The 27,836-nt window shown below is 47.8% G+C and overlaps 1 protein-coding gene across 1 annotated transcript; it reads left to right on the forward strand.

Annotated features, from left to right (window-relative positions):
• Positions 1-1,405: 1,405 nt before the first annotated feature.
• PLEKHO2 (pleckstrin homology domain containing O2) lies at positions 1,406-27,836 on the forward strand. The gene is made up of 6 exons (XM_056499870.1): positions 1,406-1,686; positions 6,121-6,273; positions 12,421-12,537; positions 19,074-19,178; positions 21,023-21,121; positions 23,410-27,836. Exons 1-6 carry the CDS (start codon positions 1,678-1,680, stop codon positions 24,646-24,648), a joined length of 1,722 nt encoding a protein of 573 aa, XP_056355845.1. The 5' UTR covers positions 1,406-1,677; the 3' UTR covers positions 24,649-27,836.

Here is a 27,836-nt window from a genome sequence, read left to right on the forward strand (position 1 = left end):
GTCTGGCCTCCCTTGGCTTTTCCGAGTGTGTTTGGTGCCTCAGCCTCTTGTCAAAACCCAGATTCATCACAGCACAGCTATTAGCTGCTCCCTCCCATGTGAGATGTCTTTCTGCTGACACGGCAATCATTCTGCTGTCAACGTGCCTTGACAATACCAGGATTTCTCATTTCAAGTCCTGGTGTGTCCCAGGGTGATTACCAGCTCCTCCATTAACCCCTGGCCCTGCAGGATGGGGATAGTCTGCCCTGATGGATGCTCTGCTATCCCTTCCACCTCTGGTTAGCAGAAGGTGCCTCCTGTTTTTCCTCTCAGCACTTGCCATACCTATGCAGAAGAGCATTTAACCTGGAGGTAGAGGGTGTCAGACTTTTATTCTCCTTTCCTTCTTATTTTCTGTGCTGAGAACAATGGAGGCAAGGTTTGCAGAGGGAGGTAATGTCTTTTTTTAGACTGACTGAAATAATTAGAAGAAAAACCAGGCAAGCTGTTGGGTACATGAGCCCTCCAGCAGGCCTGAAATAGCTGCAGAAGTCTGCAAAGCTGAATACCAGTGGAGAACAATAGCTCTGAGCATGACTAGTGTTAACCAGTTCTGCTACCAAAGACCATTTCCCAGCTGTTTTCCTTAGGTGAATGAGTGGCATCACCTCTCTGCCAAAATCCATTGTCCAGAGACCACTCCATGGCCGAGAGCCACTACTGTGGCTGGGGGAGCCACGTGGCTACAGGGACCTGAGCCCTGGCCATTGCTCCATGCTGGCTCCATGGACACCCCTCGCCTCTCTGCACCCTGTCCTGCCGCTCTTGGAGCCTGAGCTGACCCCAGCCCCAGGGACACTGTGCCACCCTGGACCTGCCTCACCCCCGGGACCCTGCCTGATCCTGAGGGCTCTGATTTCAGGCACTGTTTTACTGCAGGGGTCTGGCCTGATCTCATGGGACCCTCTCTGATCGCAGGGGACCGTATGAGACACCAGGGAACCCCCTGACCTTCAGGGCCTGATGATTTCAGGGACTTTTCTACCAGGGGTTCTAGCCTGGTCCCTGGGGACTCTGCCTGACCCCAAGAGCTATTTCTGACCTGGAAACCCTGCCTATCCCTGGGGACCCCGACAGACACTGGGGGCCTTCTGATTTCAGGGATCCTCCGACACCGATCCTCCGATTTCACAGGCATTGTCCCACCAGAGGGTTCTGCCTGACGCCTGATGACCCTATCTGACCCCGGGGATCTCTCCCACCCCAAGCTCCATGTCCCTCTCCGGCTATCCTGCCATCCCTGGCTATGCTGGGTCCGTGTCCCACCCCGCACCGCCGTCTGACGGCAGGGACCCGTTCATGCCCCTCCCCGGGCTCAGTCCAGCCGGTCCCGGGGGCTCCCAGGCCGGCGGGGGGAGCCGGGGCCGGGCCAGGCGGGGGGCCGGGCCAGGCGGCGGCGGGGCCGGGGCCGGCGGCGGGGGCATCCCCGCCTCCTCCTCGCTGGCAGCGCCGGAGCCGCCGGAAACCCGGCGGTGCTGCTGCTGCTGCCGCCGCTCCGGCTCCCCGAGAAGTTGTTGCGGAGGGAGAGCGGCGGGGCCCGGCCGGCACCCCCGGCCCGCCCGGCATGCCCGTCCGCCCGGAGCCCAGCGGGGCAGCGGGGCGGCGGCCGAGCCCCTGAGCGGGCGGCGAGCAGCCATGGAGCAAGTGAGTCCGGCCGGGAGCGGGACGGGCAGCGGGGCTGACCCCGGGGTTGGAGGGGGGACCCCGGGCCGGGCGGGAGAAGCGCCTGCCGGGGCACGGCGACCGCACTTCGGGGTGTTTGCGGGTGTTCGCCGGCGCTGGGACATCCCGGCCCCGCTGCCGGGGGACAGCGAAGGAGACCGCGGGGCGGGGGGATCCCCATCCCCAGCAGCCCCCGGAGCGGCTCGGGCAGAGCTTGGGCAGCGCATCCCCGCAGCCCTCGGGATGCTGGACCCGGCCCGGAGGGGCTGCCGGGCTCCGGCAGAGCCGGGCTGGTTCCACTCGGGCCGCCCCGAGTGACTCCGCTGGGGTGTTGTCCTGCCCTGCTGGAGCTGGGCCTGGGTCAGATCGCCAGCTTGGACATGTCTACGCACCTCCAGCCTTCCCCACGTCTTTTCTGCTCCTCCTTTCTGTTTGGGACGGGTTTAACTCGGAGAAGGACGGTGGTGCTGCTTCTGCACATGGTTTTCATGTCCATAAGATCAGACACCCCAGTATTCCATCCCTGTGAGGATTGATTAAGATGCCACAAATTTGTTAGGAAGTTAAACAGGTCGCTTTCTCTCCTCGTCTGGCCACGCAATTATTCCTGCTTCCTCTCCTTGGATGAGGTTTTGCTGCTCATGCACAAAGAAAGCTCCCGGTAGGACAGGCTGCCGGAGGACTTCAGGCTGGCTGGTACACGCGATCCCTATAGCTGTGGCTTGTCTCTCCCCCCTCACACCCCCTTATTTCAGCTCCCAACATTCTGTGGCAAGAATGAAAGCTCTTTTAAAACAGCAGGGAGACGGCAAAGCAGCCCAAGTTGGTAGTGACTGAGAGTTGTTATTATCCGCTGGCATCCATGAAATTAATCCACAGCAAAGAAACTGCTTCCAGCTGGCAGCCGCTGGCCAAAGGGGCTTCATACCTACCCCAGCACTGAGTGACCATCCCACGGCCTTCTCTTCTTTAGTGATACATGAATCCTCCAGGGATTGCTTGCAGAAGGGGGGTCAGAGGCAGCTCCCCAAGTTCCACGTGGATCTGAGCAGTTCGTTTCCAGTGAAATGAACTATTCTGCTCCAGCAGGCTGGGGAGAAGTGGAAGTGCTAGGTTTGGGAGATAACGTGGAAAGGGAGAAAGAGAGTGGATGTGTGGAGATGCAGGTTATCTCCTGGGAGTTGTTCATCAGCACCTTGATAGAAGGGAGTGTGTGGTAAAGTAAGATGCTTGATTGAAATGAAGTTGATGTAACTGCCTAAGGCACTTCTGTGCTCTGTGTAACTTTAAAAGCGACACCGTGATTCAACTCTTAGGGGTTTGTTTTGTTGGAAGACACGAAGACTATGTGGGTTTATGGGCCCATAAAATACAGGGCAGGGGAGGGGAGAAAAAACTACCTAGTTGTTAAATAAAAAGTCATCCTGTCTGATTTGGGTTCCCTGCTGAGCTGAAAAATGTGAGGCTAAACCAAGCTGAAGTAGTGGAACTCGTGTTTCACTTCTAATGCCACCATGGTATAAAATGCAAAAACATCTCCTATGGATTGGTTTTGGGAGTGATGCCTTTGGCATGAGGCAGCATCAGGATAACTTGGTTCTTCCTTCATTTACACTGGCTCACTTGGCTGATGTCAGGGGGCTTCTTCTCATGGAATTACCACAGGAATGAATCCAGCCCAAAAACATCCCAGGAAGAATATCTTACTATTTCTTGAAAAATTCTCATATATAGCTGAGTTAACAACAGCAGCTCATGTCTTTGTGTCATGCTCCCATTTTAATTGTGGAATTACAGGAACACAGGATGGACACAATGCCCTGCTGCCAGTGCCCTTTTCTGGCCAACTTCCCCTTACCAATTTGGGGCAGGGCTGGCATAAAAATAATCTGCAAAAATGTCAGGCACCATCTCTGAGACTCTTCTTGCTTTTGCAGGAACAGTTCCCAGTTGAATCATCTATTTTTTTATGTCTTTAAGCTGCAGGTGCACCTGTTCCCCCTCGTGGGATGTTCTGGGTACATGTGAGGGGGAAGCTGCTGACCCAAAGCCTAGCAGCTCAGCATCCCTGTGAGTGCTGGATCTCACCCCTCACATCTGTCTTGTAGCAGGAACTGGAGAAGGCAGCTCAGGCTTAGGTGACTCCTGTGCAGTGCAGGGGGCAGAGCCCTCCACTTGTAGCTGTTGTCATTTGCTGAGACCATCACTCTCCATCTGATTGCACCTTCCCTTACCTTCCATCTCCTGGGCTGCTGAGGTGGGGTTTGGAGTCATGGATCCTATGTGTGGGTGCTCCCAGGTGCTGGCACAGCAGGAAGTCCTGCCTGGTATATTCCCCCATACATGGCTCCTTTCAGGCAGGGGTTCCAGCCAGGGCTCCTGAGTAATCTGGGGAGCTCCAAGGCAACCCTTCAGTGCCAAGAAGGAGAGGTGCAGTCTGGAGAGCCAGACCCCAAGCCAGCTCTGCCCTCGCTCTGCCTTGTGCAGAGATGCCAACAGGAGCCCCAGCTCTGCTGGAGGAGGTTGATTTTCAGAGGTAGATGTTAGGTGCTGTGTCTTCACAGGGAGTACTTTTATTTTAAAACCAGAGTAACTTTCACTCTGCGAGCAGAGCATGGATAGACATATTTACTATGTGACTTCAGCCTTTCTGCCAGGTGGGGGAAAAAAAAGCCCAGCAAAAATTCACCTGCCAAGCAAAAAAATAAAACCTTAAAGAGTAAAAACATTTTAGCAGTTGTTGGTCTGGACTCACTTGAATAAACTCTTCATACAGCTACATCCATGCACAAGTGCTACGAGGGAGGTTAAAGTCCATGCCCAATTATCTAAAAATGACATCAAAAGGGTTCTTGATCAGGAAACCAGCAGGTCTGTATTTCTGCAGGAATTGATGTTTGCTGATGTCGCAGATCTCAACTGAATACAACTTCCTGGCAAGCTAAAAAGTCAAGTTTAAAAAAAACCCACCCTATGTAGTCCCTCCATTTCCCGGAAAACTTTTTGATGCTCAGTCATCCTGTATTGTGGCCATTTCAGATGCAGCTCAGTACAACTGAAATAACTTCTACAAAAGGCATCAAGGTTGTTAGAGGTTTCAGCCCAATTTTCTTTTAGGTAAACACAGTTTATTTGAGTTTCTTTTTCCCAGCCTGCACCCGGGCCTACTGGCAAAGCCCAGCCCCTTTGAGATCTTAGTGGGGGTCAGAATAAATGTGGGTGCATGGGGTGTTTAAGCTGTTTTTCTTCTTTTTATGGCTGCAAGCTCCCTCTTTGGAATAAGAGCTTACCCTGATGAAAGCTGCTGTCCAAGGGTGTGTTCAGTGGGAGTTTGGTGCATGAAAACAGATTAGTTAACAAGGCTCTCCTCCAAATTTTTGAAGCTCATCCATACACACTTGCTCTGTCCTGGCTGTGGGAGTGTCCAGCTCCGACTCTGTTCCATGCACTTGGGATTTTCTCATGTTATGAAACAAGATGTCTGAGCTCCAGCCGGTCCAGTTTGTGCAGTGAGGGCTGTTTTGGGATGTTTGGGACTGTCTTGTCACACATCCTCTTTTTGTGTGCCTGCTCTCTGCAGCAGGATTGCTGCTATTACATGTGGGGACATGGAGAAAACCAGGTCTGGGAGAAAGTGGGATCCCTGGGAGGAGGTAGGAGGATTTGAACTTGGCCTCTCCTAACAAATCACAAGGTTGGTGAGGTGATTGTGTAAGGGGATTTGGCTCAGCAAGGGATTCCCCTTGCCTTGCTTCAGGGAAAGAGGCTTATTGAGGAGTCCATGGGGTGTGGGGAGCAGCAGGGTGCTCCAAAGGAGAGGTACAGGGATCTTGCCTTTACAAAGGCTCTTCCAGTGCACTGAAGAGGAGGAAAGCTTTCATCTTTAACCTGCTGGGAACATTTGAGTGTGGATGTGGTGAAGTCCTGTCCCTCATGCCATGGATTTGCCCACAGGAGTTGGTTTGGGGATGGTGACGAAGCATAGATGCCTAGAAGAGAAGCTTGCAGAAGTGGCCTTGGACTAAAATATGAGTGTTGCTACTGATGCCAGCAGAATCCATCATGCTGGGGTTCATCAGAAAGCTGGAGGAGCAAAGAGGAGAGGAGACTGCTCTTCTTCAAGGTGCACTTGGTACACAAGTGAGCAAGGAGTACATTTGCAGAGAGGGAAGCAGAGCCCCTGGGGGAGGGAGCAGAGGAGCAAGGTGGACTTGTTGCCATCCCAGCAGTGTCTCCAGGGATGGTTGGGATCTGTGCCCACTTCCCAGTCCTGTGGGAGCTGGTTCACTTTTCCTCTGGAAGATGCAAATCATGCGTTGTGATGTGGTGGGAAGGGACCACACCTGGTGGGTGCCAAAATCTTCTCTGGGGTGGCTTTCTGATGATGGTAACTCATTATGCCTTCTGTCCTTGCAGGATACAAAGGAAAGGGTCTCAGAGAAACCAAAGTGTGCTCCAACTGCAGAGAAATATGGCTGGATTAAAAAAAGCAGCGGGGGGCTTCTGGGACTGTGGAAGGATCGTTACATCCAGCTACGGAAAACACAGCTCGTGGTCTTCGAGGATGAGGTATGGTCACAGCTAATGGCCTTGAATGAGGGGCAGGAGCAGGCCCCTGGGGACACATGCATGTCCCTGTGCTTTTTTACTCTTCCCTCCAGCCCATTCCTTTCAAAAGGGCTTCTCCAGATATCTCCAGGAAGGGTAAACTGTAAAAGAGACGGCAGCTGCGTTTTAAATATATTATATATTTATAAATATTTTAGCCACTGAATATTTTGACAAAGCCGTTGCCAGAATACAAAAATGGGGGGCAGGACATCCTGTGAGAAGGTGAACGGAGTAAAGCTTCGGGCGGAAGCAGGATATGTGCAATGAGGTTTTGGCTTTTGAAGGATAAAAGTGGTTGTAGCAGGCTGACTTCCCACCTGCCACTTGAGGGGATGGCAGGCAACCCTGCAGCTGTTTGGCACCCCTCAAGCGGCTCAGATTGTTGCCAGCCAGACCCTTCAGGGTTTCTTTTAGCCACTGAAGGATGCAGAATGAGATTGTGAGTGCTTGCTGCCCTCCTTAAGCACGGACAATCTGGATTTGGCTCATCTTTTCCCTTTACTCGAGCCAGTTCTGAGCAAAAGGCCCCTGGGAGCCTTGTCCTGGACTTCCCTAGATAAACTGCATGCCTTAAGTTCATGGCCGCACTTAGAGCTGTTTCCAGACAAATGAGGAATAAGAGCCAAGCCAAAGTTGTCCTGGATTTTCAGGCAAGAGGAATGAAAAGTGCAGGGCTGGACCTGCCAGGATGCAGAGGTGGCTTTGTCCTGAGTCAAGCCCTGTTTCCTGGGCTGCAAGCAGCTTCTGCAAGAGCAGAGTTTGCCCCAGAAGTTAGAAATTACAGTGGCTTGTGTGTGCAGCAGGGTGGGGGACTGTGGTCTGCACAAGGACCATGTGCCTGTGAGGTGTCTGGTCCAAGAGGATCTGGGTCATGTGTGGGGATCAGAATGAAATAAAAGCAAAATCATGTAAAGCTTCATGTGCAGTGTGTCAAGGGAAGAAGAATGGGGAAATGTTTCAGCAGTTGCATTGCTGCGGTGGTTTCAGGAACAACAGGACTGACAGTGAGTTCAGTTCTCTTTTTTAAAAACATACTCTGCCTAAAAAAAGAAGATTTGTTGTAAACAATTTAGGTTAAAGGGTACTACCTCTTCCCTTGTGCTGAGCACTCCTGCTCTTCTCAAATCCCAAAGCTTTCTGGTGTCATTTGTTCTTAGCTGTGAAATGTCATGAAGAGTGCAAGAATAATGACAGGAGAAGTCAATGTCAGGTGATGAGCAGTTCAGAAGGCAGGAAAAGCAAGGGGAGTTCACTTACCCAGAGGGATGCAGCCTGGTCCTGCAAACTGTTGACTCTCTGTAGATCATTTCCCAGTGCCCTGGACACCTGTTGACTCCAGCTGAAGCTTCAGAAACTCGAAAATTCAAAATCTGTAAACATGACGTAGGTTTTTTTTTTAAAGAGCATGCCTTTAAAAACAAGATACATGGAGGCTCTCTTTACCACAAGGGAAAAGGAGGCTTTTAAAGTAAGATTAATTTTCACAGACATTCAGAAGAAGGAAAAATCCCAATCATTTAAAGGGTTATTTTATTATCTCAACAAGGAAAATGGCATTTGTAACAACCAGCATAATGTTTTCTGGTAGCCTGCGGATTGTGGTAACATCCTGTAATAAATTGCATCTGTAAGCTACAGTAGCTGCAAGGTCCCATTATTGTAAATAAGGGATCATGTTAATATCTATAGGCTATTAAACTGGCTTACAGTGAAGTCAAATGTCTAAGGAGAGGAAATTGCTGCAAAATTATCTGGTAGCACAATAGGATAGCATGTGATTGTGCAGACTTACTACGGGGAAACCAAAGGAAATGGCAATTTTCTGCACTCAGGAGGGGTCTTGTTGCAACAGAATTGAGGCAGTTCGTGTTTATTACTGCATTTATCTTCCTTTAATGTGAGTCAGGGCAGTGTGGCTGTCTCTATCTTACAAATGGGGAACTAAGTTTTGGAAATGGGAAGGATTGATGTCTAAGCAGAGTCTGGGGTGCAGTGTGCTATGGTGGTTTGTATTTATGGAGTTCAAGGTGCCATTTTTCCCACTGGACCGTCTCCACATATCTGCTCTGTGTGACCCTGGAGAAGAACACAGCATTCCAGACCATCCTCAGACTGAAACATTTACAAATGGGATTGTTCAGTGCTTGCTGAAAAAGGAAGGAGATAAAACCTCAGGCAGCAGGAGTAAAAGGCATCTCTCCATACATATCCTAAATTAGACTTAGATGGGTTAAACGGCGGGGCCAGCCTCCATATGGGCAGGCAGGTTTGGAGGCTGGGCATTTCAGTGGTCTGAACCCATCAGATTTCCAGGAACTGAGTAGTGCATTGGACCCAGTGTGCTTTTCTCAGTCCCTCCCATGTCCAGCCCTTCACAAATGGTGAAGGGTGCTAATGTTGCCTTGAGCAGTTGTTTCTTATGCAGGCCACCTTGTTGATGCAGTTGCATGAGCCTGGCTGCACTTGTAGCTGAGGTTTAGGTGCAAAACAAGAGCAGAGAGGATGGTCAACATGAGATACAGGCAAGAATATTGCACAGTGTTATGGAAAGTACAGTCTGAGCAGCACACAAATATATCATCACACAAATATAGCAGCACACCATATATCATCATCAGTAGCCATCTCCAGGAATGTGCTTCTGACCTGCCCTGGGAACCAAGCTGCATCTGCTAGTCAGGCTTTGGGTTTGGTTTAAAGCAGAGCCACCTCCTGAAGGCAAATGGCAAATGCCTATTGTGTTACCTGGAGCAGATGGGGTGAAAGTCATCCCACACGGCTTCAGGTTTCTTTCAGCAGATGGGGAATGAAGGGAGATGGATTTCTTGTTCTCTGCTGTGCCTCCATCTACAGCACCCTGGATCTGTCCCCCACCTAAATGAAGTGCAGTTAAGCACAATGTTTGTTTATTCCATACCCAAATGTCAGGAAAGGAGGCACTGATGCAAATACAGGATGCTCAGATCCCAGAAAACTGCTGTGCAGGTCTGCACAGAACCAAGCAGGTTCTTTTCTAGTGGGCTTTCTTGTCTCTGCATATTCTTGTGAGAATAAAAAACCTACAGAGCGTCCTCTGTAGATTAGACATGATTAGTATAATCACTTCATGGATTAGAAGGCATCAGTCTTGAGTTTGGATTTTTTTATCCTCTAGACAGTGCAGCTAGTGCTTAGAGTTGTTTTTGTGTTGTTTTAAGGTTTCTTTTCAAGAAAATTATGTGATAGGGAAAAATCCTACTAGATTCTAGGGACCAGAGGATCCACTTGGGGCTCAACAGTTGGACACCTAACATCTGCATTTTGCCCCTGGTAAAGTGATAGCAAGGTATACCCAAAACTGATTCGTTAAAACATTTTGAGAGTCTCAAATAGAGAAATAAATTATTATTTCAGGTCTAGACATTTTACACTGAATGGAGGGTCTCAGCCCCTGAGTGAGTGTCAGAGAGAGGGCTTTTGCTGGGAATCATATAAATAAAAATTTCAGGGAGTCTTTTCTCCTGACCTTTTTATAAACTTTTCTTTGAGGAAATTGTTTGCCAAGTGTGATTCTTTGGTTAAGCACATACATTAATATGTCCAGGTGTTCAGTAGCCTCCTCCTTATGGGCCAAGCCAACAGACACAGATATGTTTGTCACAGGAATTGCTCCATGAAGAGTTAATGCAATAGTTTTTCTGCATTAAATCATGAATGTAAGGGTTTTGTACCAGGATTGAGCTTGTCCAGGACATGTGTCAGGGCAGGACTCTGGAAGTGACCTTGTCTTTGCATGGTGCTGAGTGTCCTCAAGGTCCCAGGAGGCTGAAGGGACCTGGGGACCTGCATCAGGGTCGGGTCTTTTGTTCTTTATCGTAGTGGTGCAGAACAGACATAAAGGATCTCTTTGTGACCCAGGTAGGCTCACAGAGAGGGGATGGCTGCTTGCCAAGGGTAAAACATAGACAAAAGCCCCATTCTGGTGCTCCCTGAACTCAGATGCTTTTCCTTTGCCTCATACTTGGAGTTTTTATATTTCTGTGGCTGCTTTCCTCCCCGCTTTCCCTGAGGAAGATAACTCACTTGAGAAGTTCAGGTCCCTGAGATGAAGGAGCCATAGCTTGAACAGTCAAGGTGTCTCTGGGAGACAGCATCCTGCGTGTCCCCATCCTCTCTGCCCTTGTTCCCTGGCCAGGTCACAGCCCCCAAAGCCTCCACAGGGAGAAGGCAGGCAGCTTGAAGGCAAGAGGCAATCTCACAGCAAAACCACATCTCTCCATCCTGCCAAGTCCCCTTGTTCCCTAGCTTGGTGTTCCATACTCTCAGGAAGTGGAGCACGGTTTGCACAGGCTCAGAGGAAGAGTTCCTGTCCAAGAGGCAGGACAGATGGCATGGACTAGGAGGGTGACAGGGGCTCTGCTGGGGACAGAGCTGCTCTTGAGAGCAGGGAGGGTGGGCTTGGGGCTGGTCTCTGCTCAGAGCACTGCGGAGCTCTCTGCATCCTGAGCCCAGGGAAGGAGCTGGGAGCTGGCCCCTGCAGCAGGGCTGTATCGTGGGCGGTCGTCCTCCAAAGGCCAGGATGAGATCACCCATCCCCGAGGCATGTATTCCTGACCTCACCCTTCTCTGTCATTTGTTGGCCGCGGAGGGGTTATTATTTCCACCGCTGTCCTTTTGCAGTGACATTGCGATACCGGGATTGCAGCAGGAGCCTTCAAAGGGCCCGGTAGCGTCAGCAGGATTTTATCGGCCGGGTTTTAGGTTTGGGCAGGATTAATCTCCTCCTCCTAGTATGCGTTTTCCCTGTTCACATTCACCTACTCAGTGTTAAATGAAATAAACAGTAATGTCATTAAAATAATAAACCTAAATTAGATCCAGACGTCCCTTGGTGGCTCAGGACTTGCTCTGTGTACTGGCATCAGCTCTGCCAGGCCCCATCCCCAGATAGGAGGGTTAAAAAAACTGAAACCCAGGCTGAGTTCTGCACAGCGACTTAAATGTCAAGTGGTAAAGGGAGGAAATTCCCTGCAGCCCACTTCCCTCTGAACTCTCCATTCCCTGCCTCCAGCCACGCAGCAGCTTCCTGGCTACGACATGTTTCCTCATCCCACACCCCCTTCTCCGCTACAGGAATTGCTAAATACAAACTCATACGGGCACAGGGAGCTGCCTTGGGAGCAGAGCCTGAGCTGGGGGTGGTTATGGCCAGAGATTTTAATTCAGGATGGTACTGGAGAGGTTCATGAGCCATGCTGACTATAGCACTTCACTGGCAAGAACTGCTCGGAGATTCTCACTGCTCATTTGTGCTTAGCAAAAGGGAGCTTTGGTCTCTGCAGGGCTACTGAGACATGAAGAATATTATCTCCCCAGCATTACGCTGTGATTCCTATTAGGGATGGTGCTCTGCAGCTGAACTGAGCCACGCACCACGTGTGGAATTTTAGTTATGTTACTGGGAGAAATGAGCCAAGATCGCGGCCTGCAGTCATCAGTGGAGATACTCCAGAGATAAATATTCCCCACTGAGATGCTGGCCCAGACAGTTTTACTGGCTGTACTGGGCTGTATTTCCAATCCTAAGCGTTTTGACAGCTCAGAGCATGGCTGCAAGAGAACTGTGTCCATCATACATCGCTCCTGCTGACCTTTGTGATGTGAGAACCAGTCTGCCCCAGCTCAGTGTGGTGGCAGGGCTCTCCTCTTATCCCTGCCCTGACTCGGGCTTCCTGAGGGGGCTGCTTGGACCATCATGATGCTTGTGTCATCTTCCCTGTGAAAAAGCAGAATCACATCTCCTCCTTTCATTGTGGGATGGAGTTACTGTCGCTTCTGGCTGCAAATCCCTGGGTAAGGCCAACAGCAGTGGCAGAAGCTGGTGTTACTGTCCCCAACCTGTTATTTGCTCAGCCACTGTGGACCACTGGGCCTGGAGCTTAAAGACTAGGGTGTTTTCTTAATGAGATGCCAGCCTGATTTATGGGGTTTTCTGGCTGCATGCAGGTTATTTTTAAGGCAGAAGAGCTTTTAGACAGTTGCAGAGGGAAGAAATGCAGAATTTGATGGTCTATGATTGATTTCAATGCCTCCTATTCATAATAATGTTTCATTCCCTCTCTGCAGGATGAACAGAAGTGCATAGAAACGGTGGAACTGGAGAGTTATGACAAGTGCCAGGAGCTGCGTGCACTACTAAAAAGGAAAAATCGTTTCATTTTAATCCGCTCCCCGGGTAAGAAGGTAGGATTGCCTTTCTCATCACCCTCGAGTCTGCTAACTCCAAAGTGAGTTCCAGCCATTCCAGAGCAGATGAAAAGCTGACTGAGCTCCTTGGCAGATGGCAGAAATCACCTGTAGCTCTGAAGGGTCTACAGAGTGTAAGAAGGAAAGCCACTGTCATGTAGATTTCTTTCTTGTCATGGGGAAAGGGTCTTCCTGTGGCTCGACTTTTTCCACTTGATTTTGTTTCCTGCCTTAGCATTTTCTTTCTTCCAGTACTCCTTAAGAATTGGAGGATGATCATTCCCTATGGTTCCTCCATGTCCTCTGAGCACCTGTAGACGCTGCAGCTTTGCCCAAGTTCCAGTGAAATCAGTAATTCCAATCCATGCACTGAGACAGTTCCTGGAGTTAGAACCATTGATCTGAGAAACTCCAGTGCAAAGTTATGCAGCCAAACAGCTTCTAGGAGAAAAGATTTATTTTGCAGAATTCATGAAACCCTACATCTGTAGCTTCCTGCACAGCATCTGGTTAGATCCAGAAGCTAAAATCCAGGCTGGCATTGCAGAGACTATACATCCATCTGGGCACTGGGTGTATGCAAGGACATTCTGCTTTAATTCCTAACTATATTCATCATCACTACACATCTTTGGATGTTCTCCTTAGCTCCTACTTGCATGTTATCCATTTCAGCATCTTTATGGGCTAGATTTCTTCATTGTTGCTTTGGGGTATTGCACTTTGCCTTCCAATTTCAATATGGCTTTTTTGGCCTCAGAGTTCTTACTAAATCTCCCTATGCAAATCTGAAAAGTTGTGAGGGACAAAACACGTTCATTTCCTTAAGAAGATGAACAGGCAAAAATACCAACTTGCTGCATTCCCCCATCTCCATTTTGTTTAAATAAATGGAGATTGTTTAGTCCTTGTTGTCACTGTTGCTTATTCTTTCACTCCAGTCACTCAGTGTTTATTCATATAATAAGACCCCAGCTGAGTTCAGAGCACCATTGTGCTAAACTTCATTCAAAACAACAAAACAAGACTTTCCTGCCTAAAACCCTGTGCCTAGTGAGCTCCAGCAAGAGTGCTGGAGCCCAGAACACTTTAGGAAGGAATTCTTCCCTCTAAGGATGGTGAGGCCCTGGCACAGGGAGCCCAGAGAAGCTGTGGCTGCCCCTGGATCCCTGGAAGTGTCCAAGGCCAGGCTGGACAGGACTTGGAGCAACCTGGGATAGTGGAAGGTGTCCCTGCCCATGGCAGAAGGGCTGAAAGTAGATGTTTTTGAGGTCTGTTCCAACCCAGATGATTCCATGATTTTGTGATTCTAAGTGTATACCTATTCCCAGGAAGGCCAAAAATATCCTCAATATCAATGTGCTCAGAGATGGGCAGCACAGTAGGAACAGGTATTATCTACAAGTATGTTACTGAGAGAGAATTGTGTAATAACTGCATATATCTCTGCACTACTCCATGAATCAATACAGGGTGTGAGACCTGCTCCTAAACCTTTCATTTCTTGCTATGAGAAAAATATGCCCAAACTGTGCCCAAAAGGGTAACTTCATCCTTTTGGCATGCTGGCAAGTTTACAACTACCTTGTTTTTCATGCCACTGATTCAATGGAGACCTAGATAGAGGCTACTTTTTTATAAGGCTCTTTTGGTGAAAGGAAGGGCTTTTATAAATGAAAAGTTCCCTGTTTGTGGCTCTCCTCCCGCCCTTCTTTTGGCTGGGGATCTGGTGAGGGTGTTGACACACAACATACTTTGGCAGATGTTAGCACAGGCTTCAATTAGGAGGCCAACGTACACAACTGTCCTTCTTCTGTTTTGAAATCGCAGCTGTGGCGATATATATCAGTTAAACATTTTCCATTTGGGAGGCTTGCTGCCATCCACAGTTTAAAATCACCCTGTGAGCCAGCTTGCCAAGCCCTGCCACATCTTGCTAGGGTTTGGTTTTTTTTCACCCTCTCTCCTGAGCATCATGCTGAGGAGTAAGTTTGAGGGACTTAGGAACAAGCTAGGAAAGGCCATTTCTGTTTCAGTGCACAAATCTTGAATACAGAGAGCCCAGTTTAGCTGTAGGGGAATCCCAGTTTAAATCTTGGATGGGATATATTTTGAGCAGAGATGAATCAGTCATTTAAAACTACTCTGCAGCTGAAGTTGCACCTGAATAAATAAGTTGTCCTGCTAAACACTGGTCGTTGATGAATGTACCTCAGATTCTGCTTGGCCTGTTCACAAGGATGACATTTTTGTTAAGCTGTAACAATATGAGCGTGTCACACGCCTGCACTAGAAAGAAAGCGCTGCCCCCTGAGCTTCAGTTCTTCAGTGAAGGAAGCTGGCAATGTGCAAAAGCCTTGCTCTGCTTAGAAATCTCAAATGCTTCATTCCATCCACAGCAATTAAATGAAAACTTTTGGATGCAGAGAGCTGGGCTTCTAAGAAACGGCAGCAGCCTTGGCCCAGAGACTTTAAAATGTACTACTCACAATGCAAAATATCAGTGTAAATTATGCTTGGTGTCAGCTCTGAAAATGACCAAGATTGGCACAAGTCTGGTGTTCAGTGGATCTGAAAAGCTTCAGCTGCAGGGAAGCATTAATATTGGGAAGAGGATGGTAGTAAGGAAAGAGTCCACCAGCAAGTCCTGCAGCTCCCCATGGAATCCTTGCACCTGTGGTTAGGGATGGAAACTTCCATTGCTTATTTTGCCTCCTGTCAATTTTCTTCTCCTTTCCTCTTCATGATATAATCTGACAAAGTCATGTAGAGGAAAGCAAGAAATGACCTGAGATAGACTCTGCTGCACTCATGGCAGTTTAAGATGTTACTGAGCCAGCTCTGCTCCAGCTTCTGCTGGAGGTGACCACCCTGTACCAAAAGTCAGCAGAAGGGAACACATCCCCCCCAGCAGTTCTCAGGCAATTCACAGTCCAGTTCAGTCCAGCCCCATCAGGCTTTGCACTGGAACAGATAAGGACCAAGTACAGATTTGTGTCATCTACCTCTGCAGCAGATCTGCAGAATTGCTCAGCAAAGAAGTGTTGGTAACAGTCTTAAGCTGCAGCTGCACAGCCCTCCAGAGCTTGTCTGTTAAATCACTTAGCACAGGTACAACAGGCTGACCCCAGGAGCACTTCTCTTTCCTGGAAAGCAGGCTGGCATTGCCCTCAGACTGTCAGTGCTGGAGAGGACCGATGTCTCAGGGAGGACAGGGAGCAGGGAGGGAGGCAGGGCCCTGCCGTCATGGACACTGATCCGTGTGGGAGCTCCTGCTGCCTGACATCTCAGCAGTGATTCAGCAGGAGCTGACTGCCTGTGCTGTGCTCCGAGTAACTGTCAGTACATTGCGTAGCCTGCATTCATGGCTTACAATGGTCACTAGGTTTGGCCATGACAGCTTTTCCTGGCACACCAGCCTGTTGTTTATGGCATGACTCAGGCTCAGCTGGCTTAGCAAGAAGGAGTGCAAATGTGTTACCCTGCCCGCTGCCCTTTCATATTGGTGTTGCTGACTCTCTGCCTTAAATTCCTGCTGGAGAGCAGACTCTGCTTAATGTTTTGTAGGAAATATTCATCTTTAGAGGCATCTGCTGGTATCTGTAAATATTCAAATGAGTAAAGATACAGACAAGAGAAATTCATTTGTTCCTTGATTGTTGAGAGCCTGGGAGTCTCAGACTACTGTGCAAGAGTCCCAGTGAGAGGCAGGACTGAGACCATCTTCTTCCTGCCTCTCCTCTGCAGCTTCATGCTTTACAGAGAGCTCCTGTCCATGTTTGGGTGATGATTCCTCTCCCCATTGCCTTGGCCAAGGGCAGGAGCTACAGATGGATGGAGACAGACCAGGGACTGCAAGGCAACAGAGAAGCTGTGGCTGGCAGCAGCCTGAGCCTTGGAGCCCCAGCAGCCTGACTCTGCCTTGGTGTCTGTAGGTGTGTTATGAAAAGGAGAGAAAAAATTTCTAAGATACCTGGGCCCTGGGAGGAACATGCCCCTCTGTGTCACAGCCCCAGGGAGCTGTGCAAACAGGGAGCAGGGCTGCAGGAACATGAGGCTGGCACTGCCCACACTGTCCCATGGGTCCCTCTGTGCTGCTTATCCTCCCTCATGTGCTGTCACCATGAGTCCCTTTCTCTCACCCATCCACTGGATCTGCATTTGATGGCAAAGGGTTGCATGCCAGAGGGACATCTCAGCTTCTCATTAACGAGGAACCACCCCCCTGAGGTTAGTTCTGCTGTGCCACAGAGTTGCTGACACCACTGCTTAGTCACAGTCTGGGAGGCTTTATTTGGAATGAGGCACAGAAAGTGGCATTGGAAGAGGAAGCTTGAAGTGAAGCAGGAATCCTTCCCCTGAACAACATGTACGGAGATTTCTAAACCCTGGTGCAGGCTGCCAGGTCTTTGCCAGGCAGTGCAGCAGCTCAGCTGCTCACAAGTAGAGCTTTCTCATAAGCTTTTATAATCACAAAGCTTTGGGGCAAAATCGTTTCCAAACAAAAAAAGTTTTTAAGCACAGACAAAATCAGGCCAGCTTGGACTAAAACAAAATCTGGCTGTCACTCTGTTTTGGAGCCTTGCCTTCCCTTACATTCCCTGGTTAGTGGCCCTTCTGCATCCCAGACAAAGGGCTCTTTTTCCAGAGGGCTGTGGGTCAGGCCCTAACCTCCCCTCTGAGCTCTCAGGAAGGCATGCAGTCCCCTCACCTTACATGCAAATTGATCAAATAAAGAATCTTTCCCCAAATTACTCCTTAACTCCCTGCTTGCCATGCTGGTTTTGAGTGTCTGATACTTGGCAGCTGTGATGTAAATCCATGGCATCGACATAAGAAGTAAATACAGAAAGGAAGAACACTTCGTTTCTAACAGCAAGAGTGGGTGTAAGGAGATCAGGCTTTAGTTCTGCAGAATTTCTGATGGTCTCTTCAGAAGTTGCTGAGACCCAGAACAGTTGCTGCTTTGTTGTGCCATGAACAGGGAGCTGCTAAGAGCACTCGACTGTCAGTCACCATTAGCTTTGTCCCCCTCATTTAATATAGTCCCTGTTTTATATAGACACTGCTGTGATTTTGGAATGTGGGGCCTCATTTACAAAGAGGCTGAGGCTAAAACTGCTCTTGAAGGCAATGGATGTTAAATATCCCAAAAAAACTGTTGCAGGCAAAACCCCCATGAGGCTGTGTTTTGAACAAGCCTCTCTGTAGCTCACTTCACCTGTAAGAGATGGATAACTTCAGTTGCTCTGAAAGGGAATTTGTGAAGCCCTGTGATAAGCAGGAAAGAAAAAAGACTGTCAGGGGAATTAGTAATTCTGTTTTCAGGGTAGGGCTGGAGCAGAGTGAAATCAATGACATATTGACCCAGGAGGATAAAACATATGATGGAATAACTCAGTAAGAAGTGCCACCCTTTTGTTAGGGACAGTGCTAGGAGGAACACACACAGCAGACTGACATCCCTGCAGCCCAGAAATACTGAGAGTGTCTAACTTTTAAGTGCTTCATTTTGCAATGTTGCTGATGCCCTTTAGCACAGGAGTATTCCTGTGTGTCTGTGAATGTGGATTAGGGCACCACATGGAGCTGTTTGGATCCCAGCTGGTCTGCCATGGAGCCACCTGTAAAGTGAAGATGATATTTCTTTCACCTGAAGTGTACTCTGGGGCAAAGCTACATAATACTGGTGAGGTGCTCGGAGAAAACAGCAGTGAAGAAAGTAACACCCTGCTTATTGTCCCTGCTGTGGGCAAGAAGAGATTTGAAACACTAAGCAATGCCATGGGGCTGTCCTGGAGGAAGGGAAGAGCTGACTGGCTGGAGGACAGGCCATACAATTAATTACCCATCCTCCCTCCTTATTTGTGACCCATACTTCTTCCAGTCCCCTCTTATATGGCCAGCTCTTCCCTTCTTCTTGGAGCAGTTCTTCAGACCCCAGAGAGTACCTGTCTGCAGTGTTCACTGCTGGATTTCATTTTCAAACAGAAAAAGATATGGTGAATTTTTGCACTTACATTGCTCTTATGCCTCATCATGTCTGTGCCCAGCTGGGTCAGGGTTAGAGCAGCCAATGCCAGTGCCCCACATTCCTGTATCAGTTCTGTTCTGCAGAGCCACAGGAACAGGGAAGCAGGCAGAGCCCCCTGCTTGCAGCCTTCCCTTTCCTTGTATTCTGGGGGAAGTGAGAGATAAAGTATCTTACTCCATCTAAATCAGCCAGTGACTTGGACTTTCAGTCTGACTCCATGCAGTGTGACCATTTGCTGTACTCACTGATGCTCCAAGAGCTATTCCAAGTGTTTTGTAGAAGGAAGAAACTTACGATTTTACTACTTTAGTAGTTACCAAAATAAAACTACAACAAAAAGCTATCCAGCATAACAAAATCCTGTTTGTGGGAGCAATGCCAAAGCACAAAGGAATCTGTAGTTTAAACACAGGCTAGGACTGGATCTTATATAGATACTGAAGTGATTCAGAGGTACCTCTGGTCCGCTCAGGCAAAAATTCTCTCTCTGCTCTTGCAGGTTCATGATATCAAGTTTCAAGCTCCAACTTTGGAAGAAAAGGAGTCCTGGATAAAAGCTCTTAATGAAGGGATCAATAGAGGCAAAAACAAAGTATTTGATGAGGTAAGAGAAATAGTTTTCAAACTCCTGTGTTTCTGTGTGTTCTCATCCATCACTCATTAAGCTAAAAGCAGAGCTTGTCTGAACCCCTGTTCTCCCCATCCTTCCTGCATGCCAGCCATTGTCCAAGCAAAGAGAAAGGTGGTTTGCTAGGTAGGGTAGGTTCCTTCCCTTCAGAGCTTGGGATCATAGGATTTCTGGGAGTCCCCCTCTCCAGTGGAAGTGTTGGTGTAAAGAAGCAGCTGCAGCTCTGAGTTGTGTAGAGCTGGGATGCAGCTTGGAGGGACACATCTTTCCCACACTGCCATGATCCTCAGCACCAAGCAGCTTGGAAATGGAAGTACTTGGTTAGGATATAGCCCAGTCTTCAGGACTGGGAAAGTGTGAAGTGACTCAGTCCACCAGCTATTCTGCCTGCAGTCTGGAGAGAAGTCTGGTGGAAAGTTACTCTGTGGCCCTGGCCAAACCTGCCTGCCTCTAGCCCCAGCACACCTGCACTGTAAATTCTCCTCCCATCCTGCTGCACAGAGGACAGGATAAAAATTGCACAACCTGGAGCCTGTTTAGCCTTGCCCTGCTCCCTCTTACTTTGTAAATCAGTCCTGATCTAAACCAAAGGAGCAGCATCTCCTCTGCAGTTCTTTCAGTAACTGAAAGGAAATGAACAAAACCAACATGGGAATGATACAAGAAAAAATGAGCAGGGTAAGGGGGGACAAAGCAATCAGCAAAACTGTTTAGCAAAGGAAACCAAAGCATTGAGGAAAAGTTTGGAGAAAAGGGCCAACTGGTGTAGATATGCTAGAGGTGTAAACTCTGAGAGGTTGGGCAGAGGGCAAAAGCATATGGGTACAGTGGGCAGTGAACCTCTGCACACCCTTCAGCAGCACAGCAAGGTGGGGTCTCAGATCATCTCCCTGCCCTGTGATGTGGGGTTATCCTCCTTACAGAGGGAGCCAGCCTCTCATTCTCATTCATTCCAGTAAGGATCAAACCTCAGATTTACACAGGCCAGGCACAGGCTAATGGGCCAAGCTCTCAGCTGGCTTGGATTATCTGTTCTCCCCTGAAGGAGCTGTACAAAACACTATGCTGTACCAGCCATTTTTCTCTTTAAATCCCTATTTCACCCTCACCAGCTTTCCTTTTGTACAAACTTGTGGTGCCAAGGACACACAGATGATTCAGTGTCCCTGGTCACTGGTGCTGCCCCTCCATGGGGAGCAGACTCCAGCCCTTGGCCATCACAGTGTGGGTGGATGGCCATAGAGCAGCACAGAGAAATACCTGTCAGGGCACTGGGACCTCCCTCCTTAGGAGTGTGAGGCAGTGGATTTCTTGTCTGATTCCAGGGAATAAATTTGTTAATTCAGCTAGAGCTGCAATTAATCCAGGTCACTGCTCACACCTTCTCCTCAGCATCCTGCAGTCATTAGAGCTGTGGAAAGGAAGGACTGTAACAAAGTGCTGCTGATACAGTTCACAGTCAGGTCACGGTTATTAATGAGCTTTCACCTCTAAGATGGAAACAGCAGTTTCAGTGCTGTGTTCTGCCACATGCAGAAGCTGGTCCAAGCACAGGGTGCAATGAGGACAAAGCTCCTTGTGTCCTTTTTTCCCTGCCTCTTAGGTGGGGAGAAGTTCAGCCATTGCAGACCTCTGAGACCTTAAATATCCATCACATACATTGCAGGCAGGCTGTGACTGAGCTCTGAGGTAAAGACTAGTGGTGAAATATTCTCCAAATGCTTCAACATTTCATGTGTGACAGCGACAACTTTATAGACATATCTTGAGAAATTAATGACCCTCTTCCTTTTTTGTTTCCCTCCTTTTTCCCTGTAAAGGTGAAAGTAGATGAGAGCCTTTCCTTGGACCATGTGACTCGGGACAGGGTGAAGGTGTCCCACGGACGTCGGCCGCCCACAAGGAGCCACCTAAAGGAGGTAAGTGCACCCTGTTGGAGTGAGCCATCCCAACAGCTGGGATCATGAGAGCTGCTCCTTCCACTCAGGTACCAAACCCCAGGGGAAAACCCCAGGTATGGACAGCCCAGAGAAAGCTGACAAGGGAAACAACTTCCTGCAGGCAAGACTGTGCCAGCACCTCTCTAATGAAGCTCCAGGTTCCCATAGATCTCTCTCTGCTGCAGCATGTTAATATATATTTAGCTTTTCATAACTCATAAGCTGCTTCACCATCTGGTCAGAGCCATTAGAGTTTCATTTTCATCAGAAGAGACTGAAGCTCCTATATCTGTTTTCAAAGATGTGATAATTTTGTACCCACAGTGGTCTAAAGGTAGAAGAACTGCATGCTCCATGAGGAAAAGCTGTATTTTGATTAAGCTAACCAGAGAAAGCAGATGAGCTTTCAAGCTTACAAGCCCTTCCCTAAGTCTGAAACAGAATAAATTATTCTCCCAGGCAGTTTTATAGACTAACCTGTACTTTTAACTGATTTTCTGGGTCTGTCACTTAAAAAAAAAAAAAAGAAAAAAAAGAAAAAAACCACAAACCTATATTTCATTTGCAGGGGAGAGATTCTTACTAATGTTTGACTCCTGTGATTTATGAAAAAGTTTCTACAGACAGATTGATATTTTAGCAGAGCATTAATCGCAAGCAAGGAAGGTTCTTAAATCAAACCTTCTTTCTTCAGACTTCCAAGACTCTGACTTATGTGCCTGCACTACACTCAGATGACCCTTGTGCAGAAAATGAGATAGCTTGAGACTTTTTACTTTGCATAGAAATGGAGGGAGAGCGTCTCTCCCAGAGAAGTGCATGAGAATGAATCATAGATTCCCATCCTCCAGAAGACCACAGAAGAAAACATGACAAAAGTCACAGCAACAATGAAGTGTGGATTCTCTTGCCTAATACGGGTTCAGTAAGGTGGGGAGCCCTTCCCTAGGCACTAAAAACATCTCTCTTCCCTGCTCAGATCACTATTTTCATGAGATACCTCAGAGGTTAATACCTCTAAGACTTGTCACCCTCAGCCAAAATCAGGAGAAACTGGCTGGCAAATTTAGCAGCAGCAATGAGGGGATAGAGCCTGCAGAAAGATGTGTATCATGGCTGCTGGCTGCAGATTCATGAAGGAAATGGCATGAACATGGATTTTCAGTGTTAAAAGCAGGCCAGGTGAGGATGGGTGAGGGCCAAGTCCCCAGGATGCAGCTTGCCTCTGTCTCTCTGGTGGGCTGGAAAGGCAAAGAGAGGCTTTAACAAAAGTCTCTGCAGTGCAGGAGCCCGGCCCTGGCTGCAGCTTTGCCTTCGTGTGGTTTTGGGTTCCCTCACACAGGAACTGTCACTGTGGTTCTCCCTGCGGGGCACTGAGCTTACATGCTGCAATGTCTTTGCTAAGTCCGTCCTTTTTAGGAAAACCTAAAACTAGTGAGATTTGCACACAGCCTGTGGTCTGAAGGAGGTTTAACCAGATGAGGCTTGGCCTGGGTCAGGCCAGGATGACATCAGGTTAGAAGAAGCAAGCAGAAGGCAACAGGATTACAATCCCTGGCCAATCCCTGATCTAAAGATCAGTTTGGTTTATGACAAGCTCAACAGCAGAAAAGTGAGCTTTTGGGGAGGCACATTGTAAATGAAGGGGGTAGGGGGTCCCACTACCACAGGACAAAGAATAAAAAGGCAGAGCTTAACAATAGTGCCCACAGGAAAACCAAGAAATTGGGTTATTGTGGAACAGGCTTTAAGGCGTTCTTTTCAAAGGAAGTAGTATAATAAATTCTGCACTTCTCTTAGAATCAAGGGTTGCTTTGGGTTGGAAGGGATCTTAAAAATCATGCGTGAGGGCAAAGAACCTTTCACTAGACCAGCTTACTCAGAGCCCCTTCCAGCCTGGCCTTGAGCACTCCAGGCACAGTGCTCTGTGCCAGGGCCTAACGACCCTCATAGTGGAAAATTTCTTCTGAATATCTAATCTAAACCTGTCCTCTTTCAGCCCAAGGCCATTCCTCCTTGTCCTATCATTCCATGGGCTTGTGAAAAATCTCTCTTCAGCTCTCTTGGAAGCCCCCTTTAGGCCCTGGAAGGGGCTTTAAGGTCTCCCTGAAGCTTCTCCTGGCTGAACAGTCCCAACTCTCTTAACTTGAAGCAGCAACCCTTTGCTTGCCATGCTGGTTGTGAGGGTTTTGCACTTTAACTTGAAGTTAAAGGATGAAACACAGAATCAATGATAGATATTGAAAACTTTCTCTCTTGTTTTTCAGGCTGCCAAGTGTACATCAGATGGTATCCTGCGACTAGATCTGGATATAGTAGACAATGGACCACCAACCTTTGATTCCACTATCAATGAAAGTGACAATGAACCGCCTCAAAAAGAAACTCCAAAACCCCCTATGCCACCTACAAAACCCACTGGCACAAAAGAAAGCCAGGAGGCAGAGAACAATGTTCCTGACCAGGAACATAAAAACCCTCTGCCTCCTCCGCTGCCTCCAGATAAGAAGCTTAAGGAAGGCATCACATCAAAGGACAGTGTAAATGCCATGGAAGTGGACTCTCTAAGTCCAGAGGAGAACATGGAAGAATCCCAAGCACAAAGTGAGGAAAACAAGGATAACCTTGTTGAGGTCAGCACCAGGGTTATTTCAAAAGCTCCAATTCCACTTCCTAAGAGTGTGCCAGACAAGCTGAAGGTAGCTTGGGACCAACCAACCATTGAACCTAAAAAGACAGAAGGCTTGGAATCATCAGGAGATGATGGCAAAGACAACCTGGCTGAGATTGCTGCTGCAGATGTTTCAAAGCCTCCTGTTCCTCCTAAGGTTTTGCCAGAGAAAATGCTTGCCACAGTGAACTCCAGCAATGGTGACCTGGAAGCTGGGGGCTGGGAAGAGCAGGAGTCTGGCAGCTCCAAGCCCCCAGTGAACGGGATCACAGCCAGCGAGATAGCAGAGTTCACATCCCTGACAGCTGAAACAGAAGAAGGAAATGGGAGGACTGCAGCCCAGAAGGAACAGCAAACTTCAGCAGAAGAGACAGAGACTTCCTTAGCTACAGAAACAGACCATGAAAGTGTAAAAGCAACTATTGAGAAGAAAGATTCTACAGAAAACACTTCAGGTCTCAAACTTCGCTGTTCTTCTCTGGGAGACTTGCTCTCTGATTCCAAAAATAAACAGAGAGCACTTCCAGACCAAGGGTTCCCCAAGGATTCCCATCAATGCTTAGCTAAAATGGAGGAGAAGGTTGCTAATGAAAGGGAAAAGGCAGAAAAGCTTCTGCAGAAGGTTTTACGTGAAGGGTTGGAACAGGCCCAGGAGGGGAATGGACCCCCAGTGGTGGCAGAGACGTTGCTCAATGAGGCAGTAGAACAGCTTCGGCAAGCTTCACAAGTTTTGCAAGAAATTAAAGGTCTTGGAGAACTGAAAAAAGAAGGAACACAGAAACAGAAAGAAAAGCAAAAGGATCTAGTGACTCTTTATAGGAGAAGTGCTCCCTGATACACTCTGCAGAGACTTCTTTCCCAAAATCAAAGCTAAACATTTGCATTTATGATTTGTACCATTGCTAGGCCAGTGTTTCAAGATGGTGTTTTGCTGTGCACACACCATGTTTGTGGGACAGAATTGAGCTTTCAGTTATAGCATCTTTCTTTCTTCATATTGTACATACCAGTCTGTTTCTAATCCTCTTAGCACAGCAGAAGGTTACAGGACAGTGAACAGTTTCAAAAATGTGAATGCTCTTTAAGGATTCTGTCCAAAGTCCTTTCAATGGATCAGGCCTTAAAAATTACTGGTAATCAGACCAAGCCAGATTTTTTGAAAGGAGCAGAATGGCTATTCTAGCAAAAGCCCCTGTCTCTCTGTATTTACAGACAAGCAAATACCAGATTACACTGGCACCTATCTGGTTTTCCCAGTTAAATAATTTAAGGATAAATGTAGTCAGTGTTTGTTTGCTTGCTGGCATGGTTTCCCAGACCACCTGGCCCAGTGACATCTAGGAATGTAAAGATAAACGGTTTAATCTTCTCCAAAGATACTCATAAAACCACATCCACAGTTAAAAGGTGACCTCACACAGAGGCAAACCAAACTGGCCAATTCTTGACTCCAAGTATGCTCCAAGTATCCAAGCTACTGTCCCTGATGTGGAGCAGCTGGATGGAGCACTTTGAGGCTAGCTCTGCAGCTCTTTAGGTGTGCTTAGCACTGTGTGAGTCTCAAAGCATCATTGCCAGGCAAGTACTGATTGTTCCTCTTTCATTAATAGGGAAATTGAGATTACACTTGGCCTGTGGAAGTGTCTTCTACCAGGACAGCACATTTATTATTGAGGACCCTACCTATCTGATAACTCTGAATCCTCTCAGTGTTTTTAGGAACAAATAGCCAGGCATTTGGAGATCTTGTGTCCAGGAGATCCCCAGGATCTTCCTAGGAGAGCTGTCACAAAGCAGCTTTGGGGATGTGTGTTCCCTTAGTGTTGGGATGTAACTGACAGGAGCATGCCCATCAGGCAGTGGGTGTGGGTGAGATCCCCCTTCCCACTGAACACGTCTCCACCTGCTGTGTCCTGGCCAGCCTGAGAGCCATGGTTTGGCCCAGGTCTCTCTAATTGACACACATGGAAGAAAGGGTATTTTGCACACAAAACTTTGGGGCTGGTCCCAACGGCTTAAGTATGTGAAAATAAGAATGCATTGCTATGGAAGGGTCTGAGGAAGGCATTGCAGAAGGCTCCAGCACAATTCCCACAGCCTCCTCTGTCCACCACAGTTCCTGTGGTCTTCAGTGATTACAGCAGTGGCAAAATTCTGTCTTTGCACTGCTACTGTATAGCCCCATACCCGAGCTGGGTCCTCTCCCCTATTCCCTTTAATTGCTTTGAGAAGAATGGTGTCACTCCTTTGCTTAAGCCAGGCTCTGGAAACATAGGAAATGGCCATCTTCCCAGTCTAGTTTTAAGGAGTGGCACACTACCTAAACTTTTTTCTCTCATTTGCCAGCACTTTGTTCTTAGCTCATTCATGTCTTTTTCTCCTAATTTCCCAGGTCCCACAAGTCTGCAGGGGGCTGAAAACACCACCCACAGCAGCAGGAAAGTTTCATCTGAGCCTCCTCTTAGGCTAGGCACAGGTACTTCAGGTCTGAGCACAGAAAGTTTGGCTTCCAAATACCCTGGTTTCTACGACCTGGAGCCAGCAAGACAGCTAGTGACCATAGCTGGTGCTTCTGCCTCTTTTGATTAAACTAGCCTTGGTTTTGGTTGTGAGTCCCCCTCTCAAGACAGCCATACACGTTGTATGAGAGTTCACCTGTTATTCTGTCACATGGTGAGTTCTGCATGGTCAAACACTCAGGGCTCAGATGCCAAGAAGCTTTGCTTTGAGACAAGGAGTTTTGAATGTCCCAAGGCCACCCTGAGGCACACAGCTTGAAGCAAACTCTGGATCTGTGCTATTCTGCTGTGGGTTCAGTGTGAGCTATGGGTCATACACTTTGGACAAGGGCTAAGAACACAGACAATATTCAGTGCCTATCTGCTATCTAAATGTATTTTTCTGCATGTGCACTTTCGTTTACCGAACACTGTGTGGTATGAATGTGAGCTGTCAGAACCTGGCGCGCACTGGAAGTCGAGGGACATCAGCTCCAGAGAGCAAGCAGGCTTTTGCAAGATGCAGTTCTGTAACAATAGATAGAAGGGGAAAAACCCAGTTCACACTAACAGGAGTATACACAAACCAGGGCAAACTCTGGGCACAGGTTCATATTCCAAAGCTGAAGCCAATCCTGAAGTTCAGGACAGGCAAATCAAAGCCTGGCACTGAAATCCAGGAGAATGACAGCTTATGGGGTAGCTCAGTCCCCTAATTTATACACAAATGCTTTTGCTCTCCCCAGTGCTTTCTTATGGTGGTGTGTTCTGTGGATACTTGTCTGGCAAAGTGCTGGTGAAAATAGGCAGACATCCCTCTCTGTTACAGCCAGACCTACAGGATGTGCTTATATTTACTGTATATTTTTATATTATACTCAATATTCTAATAAATAAATGTCTGACATTTTACTGAATAGCCATCAGTAGGAATCCTAACAGATAAAATCCTCTACTTGTTAGGAAATGGGCAAATTAAATAATTTTACAACCTACAGCTAATTACTGTGTATGCTGTACTAACAGATTTTACTAGATTTGTATTATGTCTTGTAAATAGGTATAACTTAAATAGAATATCTGTATCACCCAGTAACTTTACTGCTGCAAATGCTATTTTAGAGAATCTTGATTTTAACTGTTTTTTCTAATAGGTTTAGCAGTTTCATCTTAAAACATCCAACCTTCTATATTCCTCCCATATTCAGTGTACATCCTGCCACCATGCACTTTTTTTTAAATCTTCCTTTAAACATGCATTTAAACTTGCATCTAATTCTTGGCTGCACTAAGGCTGGGGGGTTTTGTGCCTGAAAACCCTCTGGGCTTGAAGTGCTGGAGTGTGAGTCTGTGTTTTGGGCTGTGCCACCAGTTTACATGTCTGTGACAGGAAGGAAGTGAGTTTGCAAGTGAGCAAGTGTGGACGATCTGAAAAGCAGCTGCTGCAGCCCCTGGAAAGGCAGCACTTTGTCTCCTGCTTGTAAAGAGCTTTGAGATTTGGCAATAAAACTTCCTTTTAAAAATC

Source organism: Oenanthe melanoleuca, chromosome 10 (genome assembly GCF_029582105.1).
Source record: "Oenanthe melanoleuca isolate GR-GAL-2019-014 chromosome 10, OMel1.0, whole genome shotgun sequence".
NCBI lineage: Eukaryota > Metazoa > Chordata > Aves > Passeriformes > Muscicapidae > Oenanthe > Oenanthe melanoleuca.